The following is a 21,793-nucleotide window of genomic DNA, read 5'->3' on the forward strand; positions in this document are numbered from 1 at the left end:
TGCCCCAGCCTGACCGCCCTTGAAAACTTTTCGTGTTGTTCAGCTTAATCGTCCAACCCCTTTCACTGATGCCCCAAGCTCCTCCAAATAGTCCTTCCTCTAGCTTCTGCAGCCCACCAGGTGTTGCCTGGGAAGTCTGCAGCATGCCTCTCCTCCCTGGAGTCCCGGATGCAAAGGGAGATCCTCATCTTTCTCTACATGAGGGGCTCCAGCCCAGGGGTAGGTTCTGGTCTCCCAACAAACAGCATCTGTTGCTCTGGGCTCCTAGCAGTTCAACTGTGAGTACCCACTCTCCTGATTCACAGATGGGCAAATGAAGTCTCTGAGGAGCCAAAGGACTTTGTCAATTTTTTAAAAACATTTTTTAACGTTTATTTATTTTCAAGAGACAGAGAGACAGAGCGTGAGTGGGGAAGGGGCAGAGGGACGGAGACACAGAATCTGAAGCAGGCTCCAGGCTCTGAGCTGTCAGCACAGAACCTGACGCGGGGCTTGAACTCACAAACTGCAAGATCATGACCTGAGCCGAAGTCGGACGCTCAACCGACGGAGCCACCCGGCGCCACTGTCAATTTTTTTTAAACATTTTTTTTTCATGTTTACTTATGTTGAGAGAGAGAGAGAGAGCGTGCGCGCACAAGTGGGGGAGAGCCAGAGAGAGAGGAGAAAGAATCCCAGGCAGGCTCCGTGCCGTCAGCACAGTGCCCAATGTGGGGCTTGAACCCACAAAACCGTGAGACCATGACCTGAGCTGAGACCAAGATTCAGACACTTAACTAAGCTACACAGACACCCCTGGACTTTGTCAATTTTTCACTGGGGACCCCCCTATACAGCCTAAGGCAAAGTTCCTTTCCCCAAGGAATGACCTCCCACCCTTCCCACCACTTGCTTCTCACTCTGGCTGCGAAGCGGGAGGGAGGGTATACAGGCCGAATGAGGATCTAGGAGTCTGAGGCCACCCATTACTATCTCTGGTTCCCACCACCAATCCATCCTCCGGGTGTTTGCAGCAGCAAACAGGAGCTTGTCCAGACTCTCTAAGTTTGAACACCTCTCCCAGGTCAGGAGCCCCTTGGATATGTCCTCAACTTAACCTATGCCTAGCTATGTGTTCTTGACCAAGCCCTTCCCTTGCCCCAGTCTGTTCTACCTCTACATGAAGCACGTTGGGCTTTAGGAACACAGGCTTTGTACTAGGAGATGGATCTAGATGGATTGCAGATGTGGGCAGATACCTGTCTATTAGGACCTGGAGTACTAGGGACCCTCTGCCTCTTCTAAGGCTACAAGAGGAGGGAAGAATCCCCTAAGGCCCGGACCCAGGCCTGGTCACTGCACAGGTAAAGCAGGGGTAAGGGGAGCTGCCATTGGGGGGCCCAGCCAAGGGGCCAGACAGAATTTAGGGCTGTCCCATCTGCCCCAGGAAACAGCTGGGGCCCTGGCCTGACTTGGCCACATCAACTGGGAGGTGAAGGCTGCCCTCTTTGTCCCTCAGATTTATTCTTTAAAAGCAAAGGACAAGAAGAGGTGTTCCACTGCTCTAAGTAAGCAAGGTAAGTATTGGCAAAAGGTGGGATTCATATGTCCCTGAAATAAGTGAAAATCTGTGGAGAGCAATTTGGCAATACCTATGAAGGCTGTTGACCCAGCCAAGAAAAAAAAAATTTGCAGAACGAAATGCTCAAGAAGATAACCATTTTTGAAAACCTGAAAATCACAAAATATGTTATCAGGTACATGAATGTGCTTTTAACATCACATTTATTTGCAAGTAAACCTGAGTGAAAAGGATACATGCACCTGAGGACATTCTGTCATCTGACTTCAGCTCTGGTCATGATCTCTGGTGGGTTCAAACCCTGCATTGGGCTCTGTGCTGACAGCTCAGAACCTGGAGCCTGCTTTGGATTCTGTGATTCCATGTCTCTCTCTCTCTCTCTCGCCCTACCCCGCTCCTTCTCTCTCCCTCAAAACTAAAAATTAAAAAAGAAAAAAGAAAAAAAGAAAAGTCCCCACCACAGTGATTTCCAACACTGACAAATAGTGGAGATGGTAATAAAAAACAAAGGGAATTTCATTTTTGTTGCTTATTAAATTTGAAGCAAATATGACAAAATAGTCGTAACAGTCAATCTCTGGTTAGTTACATGTATTTTTAAATTTCTTGGTAATACTAACAACCAAAAGCCCACGCAAATCAGCCCAAACAAAACGAGGTCACAGTGAAAACGCCCCCGCCTGCAGGGTGCAGGAAGCCGGAGCGCTAACCACACAGGGCCAACTCCGCCCCCTCAGCCGGAAGGGAGGCCGCTCCAAAGAGGAATTTGGAGAGCGGGGGAAGGCGGGCCTCCGCTGTGGTCTGGGTTCCGAGACTACCGACTAGCCTGTGCCCCGCCCCCGCGCAGCTCCCCGCCCAGCTCCCCGCCCCCCCTCCCAACTCGAAGGCGTGCCGCGCGCTCTCATTAGCAGGAACAGCGCCGGGGCTCCCCTCTGATTGGTAAGAATTGCGATCCTTGATTTGCATAGGGCTTGGAGCCAGCGCCCCCGCCTCTCGCGGGCTGCGTCTGCGCGGTGGTCCAATCGCACTGGGCGGCCTGCCACCCGCAGAGCGCGATGGGTCCGCCCCGCCCTTCCTCCTCCTCTCGTCGGCCCACTTCCGTGCAAAGCCCAGCGCAGCGTTTTGTGCTCCTGGTCTCCCTGATGCCCCAGAGAGGAAGTAGCGGAGCGGCCCTAGCGCTCCTGGAGAGTCTTCTGTGCCCCATCCTGTGGGAGGGCCTCTCCTGTCTCACCAGCGCCCCGCGCTTGTTCTCCATGGTCCGTGCACCCTCTTCTTCCCCGGAGGTTTGCTGGAGACCCGACTGACAGCGGCCCTCTGGCTTTTCCAGTCCCTAGGCGCTAGGCGCGCGCGCACACCCACACCCACACCCACACCCACAATTGCGAGGTGTGGTTATCTGTCTAATGCAGGCCGCTTCTTGCCCAGGGTGGGGCATGTAGTAAGTGCTCACATTCACCTAACAAGCACTTAAACACCGACCATTAACACTGGGAGAAAATAACGGTGAAAAAGCGGCCCCTGCTTTCACAGAACTAATCATCTGGGTGGGGAGAGGTTAATAGATAACCATTCTAAATAATTATAAAGAAGGTTCAGTGCCAAGGAGGAGTCTGCAGAGTAAATCACAGGGGCTCTGACCAGGCTGGGGCGGATGGTCAGCCCTGCTCCGGTCCCCAAGTCCATGTCACCCTCGTACCCTGCTCTGCTCTGAGGCTGGGAATCTGGATAGGGCTTGGTGGGCTGTGACGGGGGGCTTCTCCTCAACCAGATCCTATGCTCCCTGTGGTCAGGACAGAGTTTTGGCCTCTACAGCATTCTCCCCCTAGTCCCCTGTGTTCGGCAAGCACCCAGGTTGGTTTAAGCTAAAGGATTCACAGGGGTGCCTGGGTGGCTCAGTTGGTTTAAGCGTCCCAACTCTGGCCCAGGTCATGATCTCACAACTGGTGGGTTTGAGCCTCGCATCAGGCTCTGCTGACAGCTCAGAGCCTGGAGCCTGCTAAGGATTCTGTGTCTCCCTCTCTCTCTGCCCCTCCCCTGCTCATGCTCGGTCTCAAAAATAAATAAAAAACCATTAAAAATTTTTAAGCTAAAGGATTCACAAAACTTACAAGTATTAAGAATAAAGAGACTCAATAAAGAACATTCCCTAACCCCCACTGAACCTTCTTACTATTTCCAAGAAAGCAGTTTTATCCACAGAAAGCCCCAGTGCTCCATATTTGTGACAAAGTCCATTCCCTAGGACTGATCCTAGGAGAAAACAGTAAGATCCAGAACTTCCCCTAACAGCAGCATTTTCTGGAATGTAGACAGTTTATCAAATATAATTTATTCAGAAAAAAAGACAACGTCTTAAGAACTTAATTCCAAAAGCTGGTAGAAAACGGCCTTTTGTAAGCAGTACCAGGTCAGGGCTGAGAATTGCCAGCAGGGTCCACCAGTCAAACCAGCAGAAGGCCACAGCCATAAAGCCCCTTATGCACTGATGGTGGTGGCCCCTCCTCTTTCTAGGCTGCCCATTTGCCCCCCTGTGGGTTCATGGTGCAGGCAGGATAGCTACTCATTCATAAACCCACAACTGTCAACTACTACTGTGCTACCGCATCCCAAAGCAAATCCACAAACATACAACGCAAGCACCTGTCACCAGCAACAATATTTAATGCAGCAAATCGTGGCAGTAGTCTCTGAAAGTCCTGTTACTGGTTGTGCGGCCGCTTGGCCAAGGGCTCCTCCTGCTTCAGCCATCGCTCCAGGAGTCCTGTGGCACCTCTCTTGGTGGGGAGTGGGCTCTTCTGCAGGAACTGGTTGGACCACTGGGGCACATCTGACTCTGTCTTTTGGGGTGTTTTGGGGTCTTCCTTTTTGGGTGATTTTGTGGCCAGCCATTGCATCATCTTCTGGCTACTACGACTTGCCTTGGGCTCCTAGGACAAAGAACGCTCAAACCACCCAGCTCTAGCTTTTAGGAAAACACCAACTCCAAGGGAAGAAACAGGGGTAGAGGCACTAGGTACTGACCCAGGCTTAGAAAATGTTATTAAGAGCCAGATGGGGATGACTGGTCAGGAGTGAGGGGAAGGAAGGAGCAACCGAGTATGCTCCAAGGGGTACAAACAGGCAGGGACCAGCTCTCAGAGCAAGCTTCACATATAAGGTGCGTGGGACTGGTCAGAAAAGAGAGTTGATGAGCATTTCAAACAGGTGTAGAGAAAGAAGCTTTCTTAGGGAAGAGGATGTAGTTCAGTGAGAGCAGGCTGAGCGTGGGGAAATGACACTGGAGAGGTATGGCTTTAAAGAGTCACCATGATTAAGGATTCAGCTAAGGCTGAACAGGCTGACTTGTTTCCCCGCTGGGCAGCCTCTCCTTGACCAGCCTGCTCCCTCCTGCTCTCTCACACCTGCACCCCAACGCTGAACTGAAGGTTCTGAATTTGCATAATGCCACCTCTCCAGAATGGGAGTTCTTCAGGAGTAAAGACCATGACAGAAATGGGGCAGAGTCTAGTACAAAATGAATGCGTATCATTACATTTTTAGAGACATCTAAGAAATAAAAGATCAGGGTTGCAGGAGTTTGCAAAGAACTGCGACAAAAGAAAAAGATGACACAGAGTATGGAAAACGTAGAAACCTGAATAAAAAGGGGGGGGGGGGGAGCTGTTTTGTAATCATTGTCCTTAACACTTCTCAGGCATTCTAAGATGTCTATTCTTGGAACACTCAGCCATGTCCTACTTTTTTTTTTTTTTTTACATTTTTTTTTAAATTTATTTTTGAGACAGAGAGAGACAGAGCATGAACGGGGGAGGGTCAGAGAGAGAGGGAGACACAGAATCTGAAACGGGCTCCAGGCTCTGAGCTGTCAGCACAGAGCCCGATGCGGGGCTCGAACTCACAGACTGCAAGATCATGACCTGAGCCGAAGTCAGACGCCCAACCGACTGAGCCACCCAGGCGCCCAGCCATGTCCTACTTAAGTCCCTCTGTGCCACCTGGAAACAGTTGCTACTCCTAAATCTTCATCCCCAAATATTGGCAAAAGCCAGTTTTTTTGCTCTGGAACTTCTGTTCCCACTGGAGGCCTTTGGTCTGCTCACCTTCCCTTGAAAATACAACTGGATCCTTGCCAATTCTAAAAAGTTAAAGTTCAGGGCAGGAATGTTCTCAAATCCTCCTAAAGGAGTACAAGGATTGGAACTCCTCCAACTTGTAGTTGGGAAAGCAGATACAGAAAAGAGAAAAAAAACTACACAGCTGGGAGGCAAAGATACAATTATGGACAAGGATTCCTTTGTCTTTCTTATAATCACCCTCTAGATTAGGAATCTTCAAACTTGGCTTATCAGACTTACTTCAGAAGCTTCTTAAAGACACAGAAGCCCAAGCCCAGCCCTGAATACTGACTCAATAGTTCTAGATAGGATCCAGCATTTACATTTTGAAAGAGCTCTCCTGAGGAGTCTGAGTCACAGCCAGCTTGGAGAATCACTGTTCTGTTCAACCTTGCCATACCCAAGGAAATGTGAGCATTGGGTGTTTTAAATTAGAGCTAATTGTTGTGTGCCTGGGTGGCACAGTCGGTTAAGCATCTGACTTCGGCTTAGGTTTGTGAGTTCGAGCCCTGCTTCGAGTGAGCCCCACTTTTCTCTCTCTCTCTCTCTCTCAAAAAAAAAAATAAATAAAAATAAAAATTAAAAAAAAAATAAATAAATAAATAAATAAGTTAAAAAAACATAAAGCTAATTGGGAAAGGCCGTATCCTAAAAGAAAAAGATATCTTGACAGAAGACAGAAAGCTCAGAAAGGACTGTCAGAATCACAGGCCCCTACCTTTTTGACCAGTAGGCTGATAGGAGTCACACATTCAGGAGTATTGTTCCCGGAGTCGTTCACCACGGAAGAGACTGCATGGAAGGTGATATTCTCTGTGGGGTGGATTAACTTCAGAGCTTCCTGAGTTGAGACCTCACCAAAGTCAAGCCATTTAGAGACTTCCTCCTCTCCATCTAATATGGCAGGCATCCTAGCCAGTAAGGTAGAGACATTAGTTGGCAGGTAGAGTAGAGTGAGGGTAGGGACAGAAGGGAGACCTGAGTCAGTGCAAATCATCCTAAGGAGAAGCTCGTCCTTCCTCTGCACCTCACGTGCTGATTGTTGCCATGTGCTCCTTGACCACAACTTGACAGGGCACGAAATTCACCACGAGGAGAACGAGCTTACACAGTTTTATGGCAAAGACAGTGAACGGTGCTATGATTGGATCCAGAGCACTCCAGTGTACATGCTAACCAACTGGTAAACTTCCCACGATGCCTCAGCCAAGAATTAAAGGGAAATTAAAGGGAAAACTTACAATATTAATCTCTAAATTTACAGTAAGAAAGAGTTATTCCCATAATTGTGAACTACACCTATGCCTCAGAAGGCAAAATGGCTGCCTAAGATGCCTCCTGGGACCCAGAAGATGTTAGGAATAATTTTCTCAGCAGTGATACAGAAGTTAATTGCAGGAGGAGGCTATACGTTGGATCAAATTGTTCAATTCTGATTAAATACATACCTATTATAAATGCATGTCTTGAAGGAACAACACTTCAAAGGCAGAAAGACATGCCCCAGGATTTAAGACCGCAAAAAGATCATAAATTTTAAATAATCTTCCTCTCATTTCATAATAGCTCATAAGCTACAACTTTTCCAACACTCATTTCCAGAAGCAAATTTTTCTAAGGTAAAGTGCCATATTTAATGTAATATCTACATAGACAACAATAGTACTGTTTTTAATATATAGATCCCTATTATTTTTTCATGTGTTCCTGACCAATTTTTAGGTGTTGCCCCTTAAACCCCGCTTTTCTCATAAGTTCTTGGGTATACACTGTACAGTTTTGCATAGTGTGACTTTTAGGAACACATGTCATATTATAGCGAAACTGACTGTAACTGTATTTTGCAAAACAACTGCTACTCTCTAAATTTGTGCATACAGGGGCGCCTGGGTGGCTCAGTCAGTTGGGCGTCCGACTTCGGCTCAGGTCACGATCTCACTGTCTGTGGGTTCGAGCCCTGTGTCGGGCTCTGTGCTGACTGCTCAGAGCCTGGAGCCTGCTTCAGATTCTGTGTCTCCCTCTCTCTCTGACCCTCCCCCGTTCATGCTCTGTCTCTGTCTCAAAAATAAATAAATGTTAAAAAAAAAAAAAATTTGTGCATACAGAAACACTGAATTCAAAAGCTACCTATCTAAAAGCAGGAAACAAATCTTCCTCTGAATCCTTTTGGACCCAGGGATAAGATCTGTGACTTGCCTAGGGTGAATGTCATTCAAGCTTTTGCAGGAATCTACTGTGATGATGGTGTAGGAATACAGGAGGTCTCCTCCTTCTGGGGGCTCCCAGCAGTCAAAGATCCCCGCCATTGTCAGCAGCCTCCAGTTGTTCCAGACTTTCTTCCAGTGCTCAGGACTCTCTACAACATCAGTGCTACCTGACTGGAAGCAAAATATGTGGACAGATTAGATATTCAGCAGCCCCCTCCTACACACAGTTGGGTACTACTATAGACTTAACGTGACAATGTTTAGAGGTACTTCAGCCCATGTGTTATTAACTGTTCTTGATCCACTGTTGCCAAAAGAAAGAGGTTTGGTGGCAAGTACCCACTGAAGCTATGGATTTATGGCTCCTTAATGCTTTCAGAATACAAACCAATACCATCAGTAGGCATTCAGGTTTTCCAGGATCTAGCCTGTCATTCCCCTCCACCCTAACAATAAGAAAAAAAGCTAGGAGAGGCACCTGGGTGGCTCAGTCAGTGATCTCACGGTTTTGTGAGTTTGAGCCTCATGTTTGGGCTCTGTGCTGACAGATCAGAGCCTGGAGCCTGCTTTGGATTCTGTTTTCCTCTCTCTCTGCCCCTCCCCCACTCACACTCTCTCTTTCTTTCAAAAATAAATAAACATGAACAAAAAAAAAGCTAGGAGTACCTGGGTGGCTCAGTCAGTTAAGCATCCAACTTTGGCTGAGATCCTGATCTCAGGGCTTGTGAGTTCGAGCCCCACATCAGGCCCTATGCTGACAGCTCAGAGCCTGGAGCCTGCTTCGGATTCTGTGTCTCCCTCTCTCTCTGCCCCTCCCGTTTGTGCGCTTGCTTTCTCTCTCTCTCTCTCTCTCTCTCTCTCTCAAAAATTAACATTAGAAGAAAAAAATATATATAAAAAAAGAAAAAAGCTAGATAATCTACAAAAATCATAACTTCAAAAAAATTCATCAGAGAACTGAGGTCACTGGGCAACAAACTGGCCTGAACTTTACGGAAAGACAGGGGCCTCCAAGGGAAGACAAGACATAAGTACTGGCTTACTGATGGCAAGAGGAGGAAGACAAGGCCTTCATTCAGACAAAATTATCACCAAATTGTTTAAAAGCACTGTGTGGGCTAGCCTGTGAGTCTAGAACCCGTGGGAGCTGCAGACATCAGGGGACTTTGCATCAGCTTGCAGACTCTTCTCCATGAACCTTCCTAGCTGCTCACAAGAAAGATGGAGGCAGAGCAGGAGACTAGAGAAAGCCTTCCTTGCTGGTATGCGCCTAGAGGAGGGGAGCTCTCCTGCATCAGGAAAGGCGTGAAGTCTCACCCAATCATTTCTCCTCTAAGGAGCAAAAGCCTTAAGGGGCCAGAGTATGGGTTATAAACCTTATTGACCATAAGATACAGGTAAAGACCCACTGAGTCTGGGGAAGGGTGAAAGAAAAATCCCTCTACTCTCCTGGGGAAAGAGCAGGATCCCTGAGAAAGCCTGAGCCTGACAGTTCTGAGATTTGAGGCTGTATGAAGACAATAAAGAATGCTCTCCCACCCTTTAGATCAGCAAGCACCACATGGACAGCAACAGCAGCCTAATTCTGGGGAAGCAGCAAGAGCACAGACAGAGCCTCTCCACAGCACAGGCTCAAAGGAAAGTACTACAGCGGAAGGAAGCAGGGCTACTGAGAAAAACTCTCTGGAAAATCACCTTACTATGAACACAAAACGGCACAGAGAAATTTAAAACCTGTAATAAACAAAGGTAATCGTATCAACAAAACCAGTTCAGCTCCTGATAAGATCAACTCAACCTCACACATTACCCTATTAGAAGGATAAGTGTATCCATTTCCAGGCAAAAATTTATCTCAGCCTGTATGTCTGGCAATCAATCAAAAATTACAAGATCGGGGGTGCCTGGGTGGCTCAGTCAGTTGAGCATCTGACTTCGGCTCAGGTCATGATCTCACCTTTGTGAGTTCGAGCCCCACGTCGGGCTCTGTGCTGACAGTGCACAGCCTGGAGCCTGCTTCAGAATCTGTCTCCCTCTCTCTCTGCCCTTCCCCTGCTCACACTCTGTCTCTCTGCCTCTCAAAAATAAATAAACATTAAAAAAAATTTTTTTTTTTAAATTACAAGATGGGGTGCCTGGGTGGCTCAGTCAGTTGAGCATCCGACTCTTGATTTGGGATCAGATCATGATCCCTGGGGTTGTGAGATCGAGCCCTACACTGGGGTCCATGCTAAGTGTAGAACCTGCTTAAGATTTTCTCTCTCTCCCTCTGCCCCTCTCCCCTGCTTGAATTCTCTATTAAAAAAAAAAAAAAAAAAGCCAGAAAACAAAATGAACTGTCAAGGGATATAGAGATCAACAGAACCAGACTCAAGACACCACTTTCCCCAAATGCTCAACTATCAGAGGGAATTTAAAATAAGTTTAATTAGGTGCCCCTGGGTGGGCTCAGTCAGTAGTCATCTGACTTCAGCTCAGGTCATGATTTCATGGTTTTTGAGTTCGAGCCCCATGTCAGGCTCTGTACTGACCACTCAGAGCCTGGAGCCTGCTTGCTTCAGATTTTGTGTCTCCCTCATCTGCCTCTTCCCTGTTCACGCTTTGTCTGTCTGTCTATGTCTCTCTCTCAGAAATAAACATTAAAAAATGTTTAGTTAATACGTTAAAGGTTCTTGGGGCACCTGGGTGGCTTAGGCATCTGACTCTTAATCTCAGCTCAGGTCATGATCTTGGCGTCATGAGCTCACATCCCGTGTTGGGTGTGAAGTCTACTTAAAAAAAATGTTAAAGGCTCTTATAGAAAAGGTGAACGGCGTACATTAAACAGTTAAGAAATGTTGGCAAAATAAGAAAATATCAGTGAACTTAAAAACTTGACAGTAAAAACTACCCAAACTAAAACACAGAGATAAAATAAAATACACAGAACACTGAAGAACTATGGGACAATATCAAATGGTCTAACGTGCAATTAGAATCACAGAATGTGAAGAGAAATGAGTAAGAAAAAATATCTGAATATACAATGGCTGAAAATTTACCAAAAATTATGAGAGACATCAAACCACAGATATGAGGAAGCTCAGTGAACATGCCAAACATACAAACGCACAAAACTACACACATCATATTCAAACTGCTAAAAACCAATGGGAAATGTTGAAGGCATTAGGGAAAGAGGAGTGATAGAAACACATTACAAATGGAAGAAAAAAGACAAAAATTAGAGTAGACTTCTCAAAAAAACCCTAGAAGAGCCAGAGCCTATGGAGTACTTTTTTTAAGTGCTGGAAAAAAACCAAAAGACTGCCAACCCAGAATTCTATACACAGTGAAAACACCGTTCAAAAATGGAAATTAGTGGGGGTACCTGGGTGGCTCAGTTGGTTAAGCATTTGACTCTTGATTTTGGCTCAGGTCACGATCTTACGGTTGGTGGGTTCAAGTTCCAGGTCGGGCTCTGTGCTCATAGCTTAGAGCCTGGAGCCTGCTTCAGATTCTGTGTGTGTGTCTCTCTGCCCATCCCCCACTTGTGCTCTGTCTCTCTCTCTTTCTCTCAAAAAAAATGTAAAAAAAATGTGTATTACAGAATAGCTACCAAAAGCATTTTTATTCTATTTTTGTTTTTTTAACTAAACGAAGCTTCTTTTTATATTTTATCTTATTTATTTTTAAATTTTATTATTTTATTTTTGAGAGCGCATGTGTGTAAGCAAGCAGGGGAGGGGCAGGGAGAGAGGGGAAGAAAGAATCTTTTTTTTAATGTTTATTTATTTTGAGAGTGAGAGAGAGCTTAAGTGGGGGAGGAGCAGAGGGAGGGGGAGAGAGAGAGAATCCCAGGCAGACTCTGCATTGTCAGTGAGGAACCCAATGTGGGGCTCGAACCCACGAACCATGAGGTCACGACCTGAGCTGAAGTTGGATGTTTAACCGACTGGACACCCACCCAGGTGACCCACAAAAACTTTACTTATTTATTTAAAATTTTTTTGAGAGAGAGCAGGGGACGGGGTAGAGGGAGAAAGAGAGAGCATCAAGTAGGGTCTGCATTGTTAGCACAGAGCTTGTCACAGGGCTTGATTCCACGACCCTGGGATCATGACCTGAGCTGAATTTTAAGAGTTGTATGCTTGACCAACTCAGCCACCCGGATGCCCTCCAAAAACAATTTTTTAAAAATTTTTAAATGTTTATTTAAATTTGAGAGAGCGAGCGTGTGCACAAGCAGGGGAAGGGCAGAGAGAGAGAGGGAGACAGAATCCAAAGCAGGCTTCAGGGCTCAAACCCACAAACTGTGAGGTCACGACCTGAGCCGAAGTCAGATACCTAACTGACTTAACATTTTTAAAAGAAGTAAAAGTAAGCAGCCAACAGTGGAGACAAAGTGGAATCATAAAAAGTACTGAATCCAAAAGCAGCCGGGAAAAACATGAGAAAAGGAAAAACAAGCTAATGAAAACAACCAGCAAACTAGCAGAATGCTGAATTTTTAACCCCACCAGATTGCTAACTACATCAAGTGCAAATCTTCTAAACGTTACAAAGTTCCCTCCTCTGGGAAGCCTTCTGAGACGCCCCAGTCTCAGTTACGTGCTGTCTTCTGTGCCACCATAACCTCACACTCATGCCTTCAGTGAGCATTCACCGCTGACCTGCAACTGTTGACCTGTGTGTGTCTTGGTAATCGAGTATCAAGGACAGAAATCCTGTCTCACTGAACTTCCAGGAGACTAGCAGCAGGACCATATACAATCGTATGTGGTTAATGAAAGTCCAGTGAACAAATACATTTTTATAGGTAAGAAAAATTGTATAGGACTGAAGGAAGTCCCATCCTAATCCACACAAATGCCTCATAGTCTCTCAAGAAGAGTGTCCGAGGAAATTGCAATTTTAAGATAGGAAATTCCTAAAGATGGAAAAGCTAAGCACTAGGAATCTTTTGGAGTGGATTCCTCTAGAGAGCCCCAGAATTCTGACTTACTAGTAATTCAATTCAATTTAATTAATTAATTTATTTATTTTTAAAGGTTTTATTTTTAAGGAATCTCTATACCCAATGTGGGGCTTGAACTCGCAACCCTGAGATTGAGTCACATGCTCCACTGACTGAGCCAGCCAGGCGCCCCCCATAATTTGCAATTTTAACAAAGCAAACTGCAGTGAGAACGCAAAGGCTTTAGCAGTATTAGAGCAGTAAATCTGATTAAAATGAAAACATGACGTTGGCACATCTGATTTGTTTTCAATCTCCTCATAATGTTATGTGAACAGGCTAAATTTACCATTTGTCTTAAAATGAAAGTTCTAGGGGCACCTGGGTGGCTCAGTTGGTTAAACGTCCGACTTCGGTCAGGTCATGATCTCACAGTTTGTGAGTTCGAGCCCCACATTGGGCTCTGTGCTGTCGGTTCGGAGCCTGGAGCCTGCTTCAGATTCTGTGTCTCCTTCTCTCTCCACCCTTCCCCTGCTCATGCTCCGTCTCTCTCTGCCTCTCAAAAAATGAATAAACATTAAAAAAAAAAAAATTAAAAAAAAAAAAAAGAAAGTTCTACGAGGAAAATGTGAAGTATAGAGTTACCATGTGACCTGGCCAATTCACCCCTAGGTATAAACTTGAGAAATTAAAACATACCCACGTAACAACTTGTACACAAATGTCCATAGCAGCCTTATTTATAACCATCAAAAGTAGAAACAACCCAAGTGTCCATCAACTGGTGAATGAATAAACAAAATGTGGCCTTTCCATATAATGGACTATTACTCAGCCATAAACAAGCAATTAAATATGACACATTCTATCACATGGATCAACCTTGAAAACCTTATACTGAGTAAAACAAGCCAGATACAAAAGACCATATATTATACGACTCCAAATATATTAAATGTCCAATTAGGCAAATCTATAGCGACTGAAAGATTCGTGGTTGCCAGGACTGGGAAGAATAGGGAATGGACAGTGACAGATAACAGATATGGGATTTCTTTTGGGGGCAATGAAAATGTAATATTAGACAGCAGTGATGGTTGCACAACTTTGACTACACTACAAAAACCGCTGACTTGCATCCTTTAAAAAGGTGAATTTTATGGTGAATTATAGCTCAATAAAGCAGTTATGTCAAAAAAAATAACCCACAACTCTATGAGGAAAGATACAAAATGTCCTTTTTTGCATCGGTTTCTCTGTCCCTTTCCAAACTGTGAATGCTGTTGACAATACCTCTTCTGTTTTGGCTTGGGGAAAATAGATGAAGTACGGCTGCTTGTGGCTTGTTCCCTGACGTCTCTGCCACTCATAGAATCCATCTGCTAAGACGACACAGCGTCTTCCCTTTCCAAGAGGGACCTGAGGAAAAACGTGAGCAAGATACAGTCTTGGTGACAGAATGTTTCATGTACTTGAGCGAAAAATCTCACATCCACCAATGTGTGACCTTAATTATTTAATGTCTGTGTGCCTCACTTTCCTTATGCATAACTTCCTTATGCAGATGTTGAAAAGATTAAATAATGTACTCCAGCCCCAGCTGTCATTTGATTATAGGTGCATGAAAACCTCCAAGTGAAAACTGTCTAGTTGTCATTCTCTCTCTCTCAACCTAGTCAACCTACAAAATATGAGAAGTAATAGTTTTGTTTTAAACCACTATGTGTTGGCATGATTTATCATGCAGTAATATGCATAACCACCCTCAACATTATTCGCGACTGGGAACACACTTTCCAGGAGATCCTTATTTTATTTCTCAGGTGTATAAGATACTAACAACTCTGTCGGAAAACAGAACAGAATATGTGCCTTTTCTCTAGACCAGCTACCTACCTTGAAGGACCGTTTCTCCATTATGGTATCACTACGACAGTTGGTAGTGTTGAACTGAAGTTTGGAAGGATCATCCTCTTTGAACCAAGATGGGACCAAGCCCCATCGCATGGGAGCAATGATACGCTCAGATGGGTCTGCACCCTGCCATGGGAAAAGGTTAAGATCCAGTGAGTAGAGCATAATGAAATTTACAAAACCAAATTTGGCACATGCATTATGTTACTATTAATATCAAAATACAAAAAGTACAGAGAAGAACACTAAAAGGGAAAGATCTATTTGAAAAACAATTTTAATGATTTATCTATCATGATGTGAGTCACTTGAACTCTTCAGCAATTCACGTTCTTTAGCATTTATTAGAATGTAAGACATACTGCTTGGGTAGGGTGGGGGATACAAAGAAGTTTAGTCCCTGTAAACTTTGAATTAGTGCCTGCTATGAGAGAGAGAGAGTGCTAGGCCTAGCAGTTCATGTGGTTCCAGCTCTTAAAAAGCACATACTACAGAGGAGCTGGGGTAGCTTGGTTGGTTGAGTGTCCAACTCTTGATTTTGGCTCAGATCATGATCCCAGGATTGTGGGATCGAGCCCCACGTTGGGTTCGGCACGGAGCATGGAGCCACTTAAAGCTCCTCTCTCTCTCTCCTTCTCTACACCACTCACACTCTCTCTCTAAAATAAAAATAAATAAATAAGTCAGCACATGTTACAGACAACGATAATACAATGAGGGACATGCTAGGATGAGGGATGCTCAGGGGGCACATAGAAGAGTGCTTAACTTCAAAGGACTTGCACGATGACAATATGAGGCCACAAAGACATAAAAACATTAATAATATAATATACAACAAAACATTAATAATGTAAGATACAATAGGCTAAGGGCCATAGAAGTGGTACATACAAGGGGCGCCTGGGTGGCTCAGTCGGTTGAGTGTCCGACTTCGGCTCAGGTCATGATCTCACAGCTCGTGGGTTCGAGCCCCGTGTCAGGCTCTGTGCTGACAGCTCAGAGCCTGGAGCCTGCTTCTGATTCTGTCTCCCTCTCTCTCTGCCTCTAACCCACTCTCATTCTGTCTCTGTGTCTCTCAAAAATAAATAAACATTTTTTAAAAATTAAAAAAAAAAAAAGAAGTGGTACATACAAGGAGTCACAAAGGAGTTCAGCAGAGAGTGATCCGTGAGAGATGGAATGGAAAAGTATCAGCTCCTTAGAGGAGGCAGAAAGGACAGGGGTGGGGTAGTTCTTAAATTGGATCCCACAGGAGGTACAAAATGCAGACAAAGAAGAGAATGGGAGGGAAGACCAGATATGAAATTAAACGAACATGGGTGCCTGGCTGGCTCAGTTGGAGGAGTATGCAACTCTTGATCTTGGGGTCATGAATTCCAGCCCTACACTGGTTGTAGAGATTACTAAAAAAAGTAACTAAACTTAAAAAAAAATTAAATGAACAAAGAGGCAATGTCAAGAATGTGTAGGAAGTGGTTTTGTGCAGAAAAGTTACAGCAAGTCCAAGGATGCTATTTTCAGGAAGGCCTGCTTACAAGGTTGGCCCTTAGCATCTGGGACCTTGGATTTTGAGTGTTCCCCTTTTCCTAACAGATACAGGATGGTTCACTGTACCTAGTCTGTACAAAAATGAGGTTTATGCTGAACATCTGCTTTCCTTTTGAGACTCTGGAATTTAGGTACTTGCTAGGCAGAGTACCTAATAAAAACCCTGGGCTTTTAGTTTCTAATGGATTGCCCCAGGCAGAAACACCATACATTACTGTATTTTTCATTGCTGGAGGAGGATATTTCCTGGTATATCTCCTCACAGGAAGAAGAGAACCTAAGGAAGCCTATGCATGGATTTTTTTCCAGACTCCTACTTATGTCTCTTTCCCTTGCTAATGCTATTGCATATCTTTTCACTGTAATAAACCTGAGCCTTATACGCTAAGTCCTTCTAACCAAATCTCCAAATGTGGGGGTACTCTTAGGGGCCTCTGACACAGAGTCGTTACACTTTATTGGGGTAATTGGCCCCTTGAGACTTTGATGAAATCTACAGATTAAAATGCGCGCGCGCACGCGCACACACACACACACACACACTATTCTATGTGGTGTGGTACAATACAGGTTGGAAGAGACCATGAGCAGAGAGTGAATTCTATTACTCAGCCATAAACAAGCAATGAAGTAGTGACACATTCTATCAAATGGATCAACCTTGAAAACATTACACTGAGTAAAATAAGCCAGATATCTCTGACAACTCAGAGCCTGGAGCCTGCTTCAGATCTTGTGTCTCCCTCTCTCTCTGCTCCTCCTGCTCATGCTCTCTTTCTCTCTCTTTCTCAAAAATAAATAAACATTTAAATAAGTAAGTAAGTAAATAAAATACTAGCCAGCACTCTAGCACTATGCTTGGGAGCAATTTTTTTTTTAATTTATTTATTTTGAGAGAGAGAGAAAAAGTCCAAGTGGGTGGAGAGAGAGGGAGAGAAAGAGAATCCCAAGCAGGCTCTGCACTGTCAGCTCAGAGCCCCATGGGGGACTCAAACTCAGAAACCATGAGATCATGAGATCATAACCTGAGCCAAAGTCAGACACTCTGAGCCACCCAGGTGCCCAGCTTGGGGGCAATTTCAAACAGTGAAATCACCAACAAAATGCAGAGAAATGCAAGAAATAGCACTAAATCAACTCCAAGAAGAGTACTTGTTTACAATGTAAGAGCTGAAACAAGAAGGTAGAGTTTTGCCTTACTCAACCTCAGCTGGGAATGTGTACTTTGGGTAATTCAAAATTTCTTCCTGTCTATATGTCTGTGAAAGACTTCAAAAGCGACATGAGTATTATTTTGGGGAATATACACAATTTTAGCAAGCAGACACATTTGCAAACATGAAATCTACAAATAATGAGTTTCAACTGTGCGTGTGTGTATACATATGCACACATGTGTATATTTTCCCGCTTAAAGACAGAGGCAGTCTGGGTATATTGTATGCCAAGAGGCAGGAAAAACAAAAGCAACCGATGAGCGTGCAACGTAACTAAGGAAAAGACTACCCTAGAAGAAATGGTAGTATAACTGAACTAACAGTTGACTTCGCTCCTTGGTGAGTTCCACATAGAAACTATACCAGGTGGAGTCACACAAAGGAAACTATTTGCAGCAAATAAGACGGGAGGAGGGAGTAAGATGGGGGAAGTGGAGATGGGGGTGGTGGTGACTGGGTTTATTTTAGGGTTAGGATGAACATTCAGAAAGGGGAGCTTTGTCACTGCATGTGAAAGTGGACATAAGGCCGCACAGGTGTACTTAGAGAACGTGCCTATACATGCAACCTATATTACATTAAAGAAGCCTGTGCTCCTTATAAGGAAGCAGAGGTAACTGGGTAACAAGGGGAAAGGGGTTAAGGGCAGGCTCAGGGACAGCAGTGTGTGAACTGCATGGGGCTTGGGCTCATTATTTCAGGTAAGGAATGCTGGACCTTGTTTACTTTTGAAACAGCACTGGAGTTTTCCCACTGGTATGGTTAGGCTACTTCCTGGACTGGTAGAGAGTGTTAGTTTTTGCATTCCCTTTTTTCCCTTAAAATCCTTAACTACAGGAGGTTTTTTTTATTTCTTTGTAATTCTGACACCTCCTTTTGAAATTCTGCAAGAAGTGCGCTTAGGCAAGTGGAGCCAGTAGGGCGTAGATCACAGAAAATAGGTAGGGGCCTAAAATGACTTCTCTTGTGTCACCAAAGCTATGTCTCATCTTTCTTTTTCTGGGGGCCCCTCATTCCTTCTGTTTACAGTAGGGTAGACAATGAAAATCCAAGTGTTAATCTCATCTGAGATAGGAAGAGAAAGAAAGTATGAAAACAGAGCTTTTGTAAGTCCTCTTTTCCAGAATCAAACGTGCCTTCCAAGCCCCCTACCCAAAGCATAAATGAGAGAACATTATACAATGGTCAACTAAATGGATTCTCATCAGGAATCTGCAAGACAACAATACTCTAAATTTGAGATTCGCAACATGTGGCAAGTGTGACAATCCTTCCCCACCACCAAGATCTAGGGGGTAGAAATCTGGCCGGTAGAGGCCAGCAAGGCTGCTAAACATTCTGCAGTGCACAGGACAGCTTCCCACCACAAAGAATCTGGTGGTTAGAGGCCAGTAATGCTACCGGCATCTGGTAGGTAGAGGCCAGCAATGCTGATAAACATGCTGCAATGCACAGGACAGCTTTTCACAGCAAAGACTTTTCCCACCCAAAATGTTGATACTGCTTAGGTTGAGAAATCCTACTTTTACAAATCCCACTGATCACCTTTAATGCTAGTGTGTTCACTGGACGATTGAAAACTAAACCTAAACATGAGGCTGCCCCCTACTGGGACAAGAAATAAAAGGTGGCTGAGAAGCCAAAATACTGAAAATATTGCTCAATATTAGTCATCTTTTTCCTCTACCCTTTTGGACTTGTGACCAGAACAGCTGGTAGAGCTGGGGTAGATAAATGAAAGAGGAAGTAATCTGCAAATCAGTGGTTTCAAATGCAAATATTGCAATCTGTACACGTGTTGGCCGTTGATGATAAGGTTTAATGAACAGCTGAAATGATTTTAATTTTGTTTTCCAATTTACAGGTTTGAGACAAATGGAACCTCAAATTTTATCAAAATTAGGAAACCCCAGCAATCTTAACAAAATTTATTAGAGATGTGGAATCAAAACACTACATCAGCAAATTCATACCACTGACAGAAAGAGAGGGCTACTTTTGCTAGAGGCTCTACCTTCCCCATTCCTAGTTCCGGGAAGCATCCACTGGAGTGGGGAAAGTGGTCTGGACCTCAGTCCCAGCTCTGTCCCTCATTTGCTGGGTAACCTAGGACAAGTCACAATATGTCTACACTTCTTTACATCTGCTAAAACAAATATTTTCTTCCAGCTGACATTCATTCTATAATTTTAAAGAGGTGATATAAAGAGAACCAAGGCTAAAAAAGAATAAGGACCACACATTTAATCTGTCTCTCTTTTCACTTGAAATTAGGTCTTCCTCTGAGACATGTTTAATTCTTTCCTTTCCAAGTTAAGATCCCCCATGATATTTATTTTGATTTCCCTCTCATAAAAAAAAATTTTTTTTTTTAGTTTCAACAGGGAGGTATGCACCCAGTAAAAATGGCTCAAGAATAAGCCATTTACTATTTCATTCAACAAAAAAGATCAATGTTATTTAGTATGCTTATTTCTTCTAAATATTATATTTTTGAGAGAGAGACAGAGAGAGAGAAAGAGTGCAACAGAGTGCGAGGAGGCGTGGAGCAGAAAGAGAAGGAGACACAGAATCTGAAGCAGATTCCAGGCTCTAAGCTGTCAGCACAGAGCCTGATGCAGGGCTTGAACTCAAGAACCGCGAGATCATGACCTGAGCCAAAGTCGGATGCCTTAACCGACTGAGCCACCTGGGGGCCCATTTATTTCAAGTAATATAGAAATTAATCTTGACTACAATATTATCACAAGAGTTCTGAAGAGTAAGTAGCAAGGGTATAATTGACTTTATAAAGTGATTTAAGCATTATGGATCCAATAGAATAAATACCCATGATGGAAAACAATCATAATTTTTCATAACCTCTCAAGGGCATTTAAAATGCTTAAGACATGGAGAAACCAACCATTCATTTCTAGAATTAAGCATTTTATTTACTACATGCTAGCACTGGCACACAGTTGCACGCACACACGTGAACACACACATTCAGGAGATAAAGCAAAGAACCAAAACATGATTATGAATTATTGGTCACTCCAACACTACATGGGTAAATACTGTAGAAACAATGAGGTGGAATTAAACTTCAGATAACCAAACCAAATGCATCTGTTCCTAGTTTCAATAAAAGACAAAACGTAAACCGACTGAAAACACAAGCAGAAAAAAATAGAAACTTCAACATTCAAGAAGCACCACAAGTGTTTCACATTAGCTAGCCTTAATCCTGCCCTAGGCCTAGAGATTCTGGTTCAACTGGGCTGGTAAAGGGGCATGGAAATCTTTTTTTTTTTTTTCCAAAGGTACTCAAATGACCTTGATGATCAGTGAGGTTTGAAAGATGTGATCTTAAAAAACCTTCGAGGGGCGCCTGGGTGGCTCAGTCATTAAGCGCGGGGCTCTGGCTCAGGTCACGATCTCAAGGTTAGTTGAGTTCCAGCCCCATATTGCGCTCTGCGCTGACGTTCGGAGCCTGCCTGGGATTGTCTCTCTCTCTCAAAATAAATAAAAACATTAAAAAAAAAAAGTACTCAAATGGGGGGGGCGTGTTCAAATAAATTTGGCATGTATTATGACTAGCCTTCAACTGAGCCTGAAGAATAAATACGGAATCCTCTTCTAAGGTAAGAAGAAAGCGATAAAACTTCTTGCAGTGAGGTCCAGAGTGGTTCTCAACTGGGGATCAGACTATATGAGCAACGGCTGGTTTTCAAGTTCAATGTCAGTGGCTGAGCAGACGCCAAACCCTACAGAAGCGGATGGGCCGGAAGCTGGTGTGGCGCAGAGACCCGCGGTTACCTTCTCAAAGTGCAGACGTGACAAGAGCACGGGGCTGTTCGACTGAGGGCTCGTGTTGTAAGAGGGGCAGTACTTGTCGGGGTCCTTCCACTCGGGGAGCCGCTCCCGGCCCTGCCGGTCCCGATAGGCACACGCTCTCGCGAGCACATCTATGGGCAGGTGACAGGAGGTTCGGCCGCACATCCTCCGGCGGGGCCCCGCACGCCCTGAAGACGAGAGCACACCGGGGGCGGGTCGCACTCGCGTATTCACGGCCCTCTCTCCACGCCGCGCGGGCACCCATGCACGGGGAGGCGGCCCGCTCCGAGGTGCTATTCTTGCAGCTCAGCGGTGCGGCCAAGAAACACACGAGGCGGGGGGAGGGGGGGGGACGGGTACGGTCACAGCTGGAGCCACTTCCTCTGCGTGACCCTCCCCGGCCCCGCTCCTCCTCTCCCCTCAGGGCACCGACTGGGGCCTCCCGCCCGCTAAAGCTCCAGGACTGCAGCCGG

The 21,793-nt window shown here is 44.8% G+C and overlaps 1 protein-coding gene across 3 annotated transcripts in view; it reads right to left on the minus strand.

Moving 5' to 3' along the window:
• HMCES (5-hydroxymethylcytosine binding, ES cell specific) overlaps positions 1–21,793 on the minus strand; it is a 35,476-nt gene that overhangs the window by 13,346 nt on the left and 337 nt on the right. For 2 of the 3 annotated variants that reach the window (XM_027049764.2, XM_027049763.2), the window contains exons 2-7: positions 21,303–21,508; positions 14,716–14,859; positions 14,113–14,238; positions 7,873–8,054; positions 6,395–6,587; positions 3,870–4,488 (exon numbers count right to left, since the gene is read on the minus strand). In XM_027049764.2, coding sequence (XP_026905565.1) covers positions 4,261–4,488; positions 6,395–6,587; positions 7,873–8,054; positions 14,113–14,238; positions 14,716–14,859; positions 21,303–21,485 — 1,056 coding nt within the window. In that variant the 5' untranslated portion in view covers positions 21,486–21,508 and the 3' untranslated portion in view covers positions 3,870–4,260. Of the gene's footprint in view, positions 1–3,869; positions 4,489–6,394; positions 6,588–7,872; positions 8,055–14,112; positions 14,239–14,715; positions 14,860–21,302; positions 21,509–21,793 lie in introns of those variants that run through there. The other variant, XR_008296981.1, reaches the window with a different exon arrangement.

This window comes from Acinonyx jubatus, chromosome A2, assembly GCF_027475565.1.
Source record: "Acinonyx jubatus isolate Ajub_Pintada_27869175 chromosome A2, VMU_Ajub_asm_v1.0, whole genome shotgun sequence".
NCBI classification, from domain to species: Eukaryota; Metazoa; Chordata; class Mammalia; order Carnivora; family Felidae; genus Acinonyx; species Acinonyx jubatus.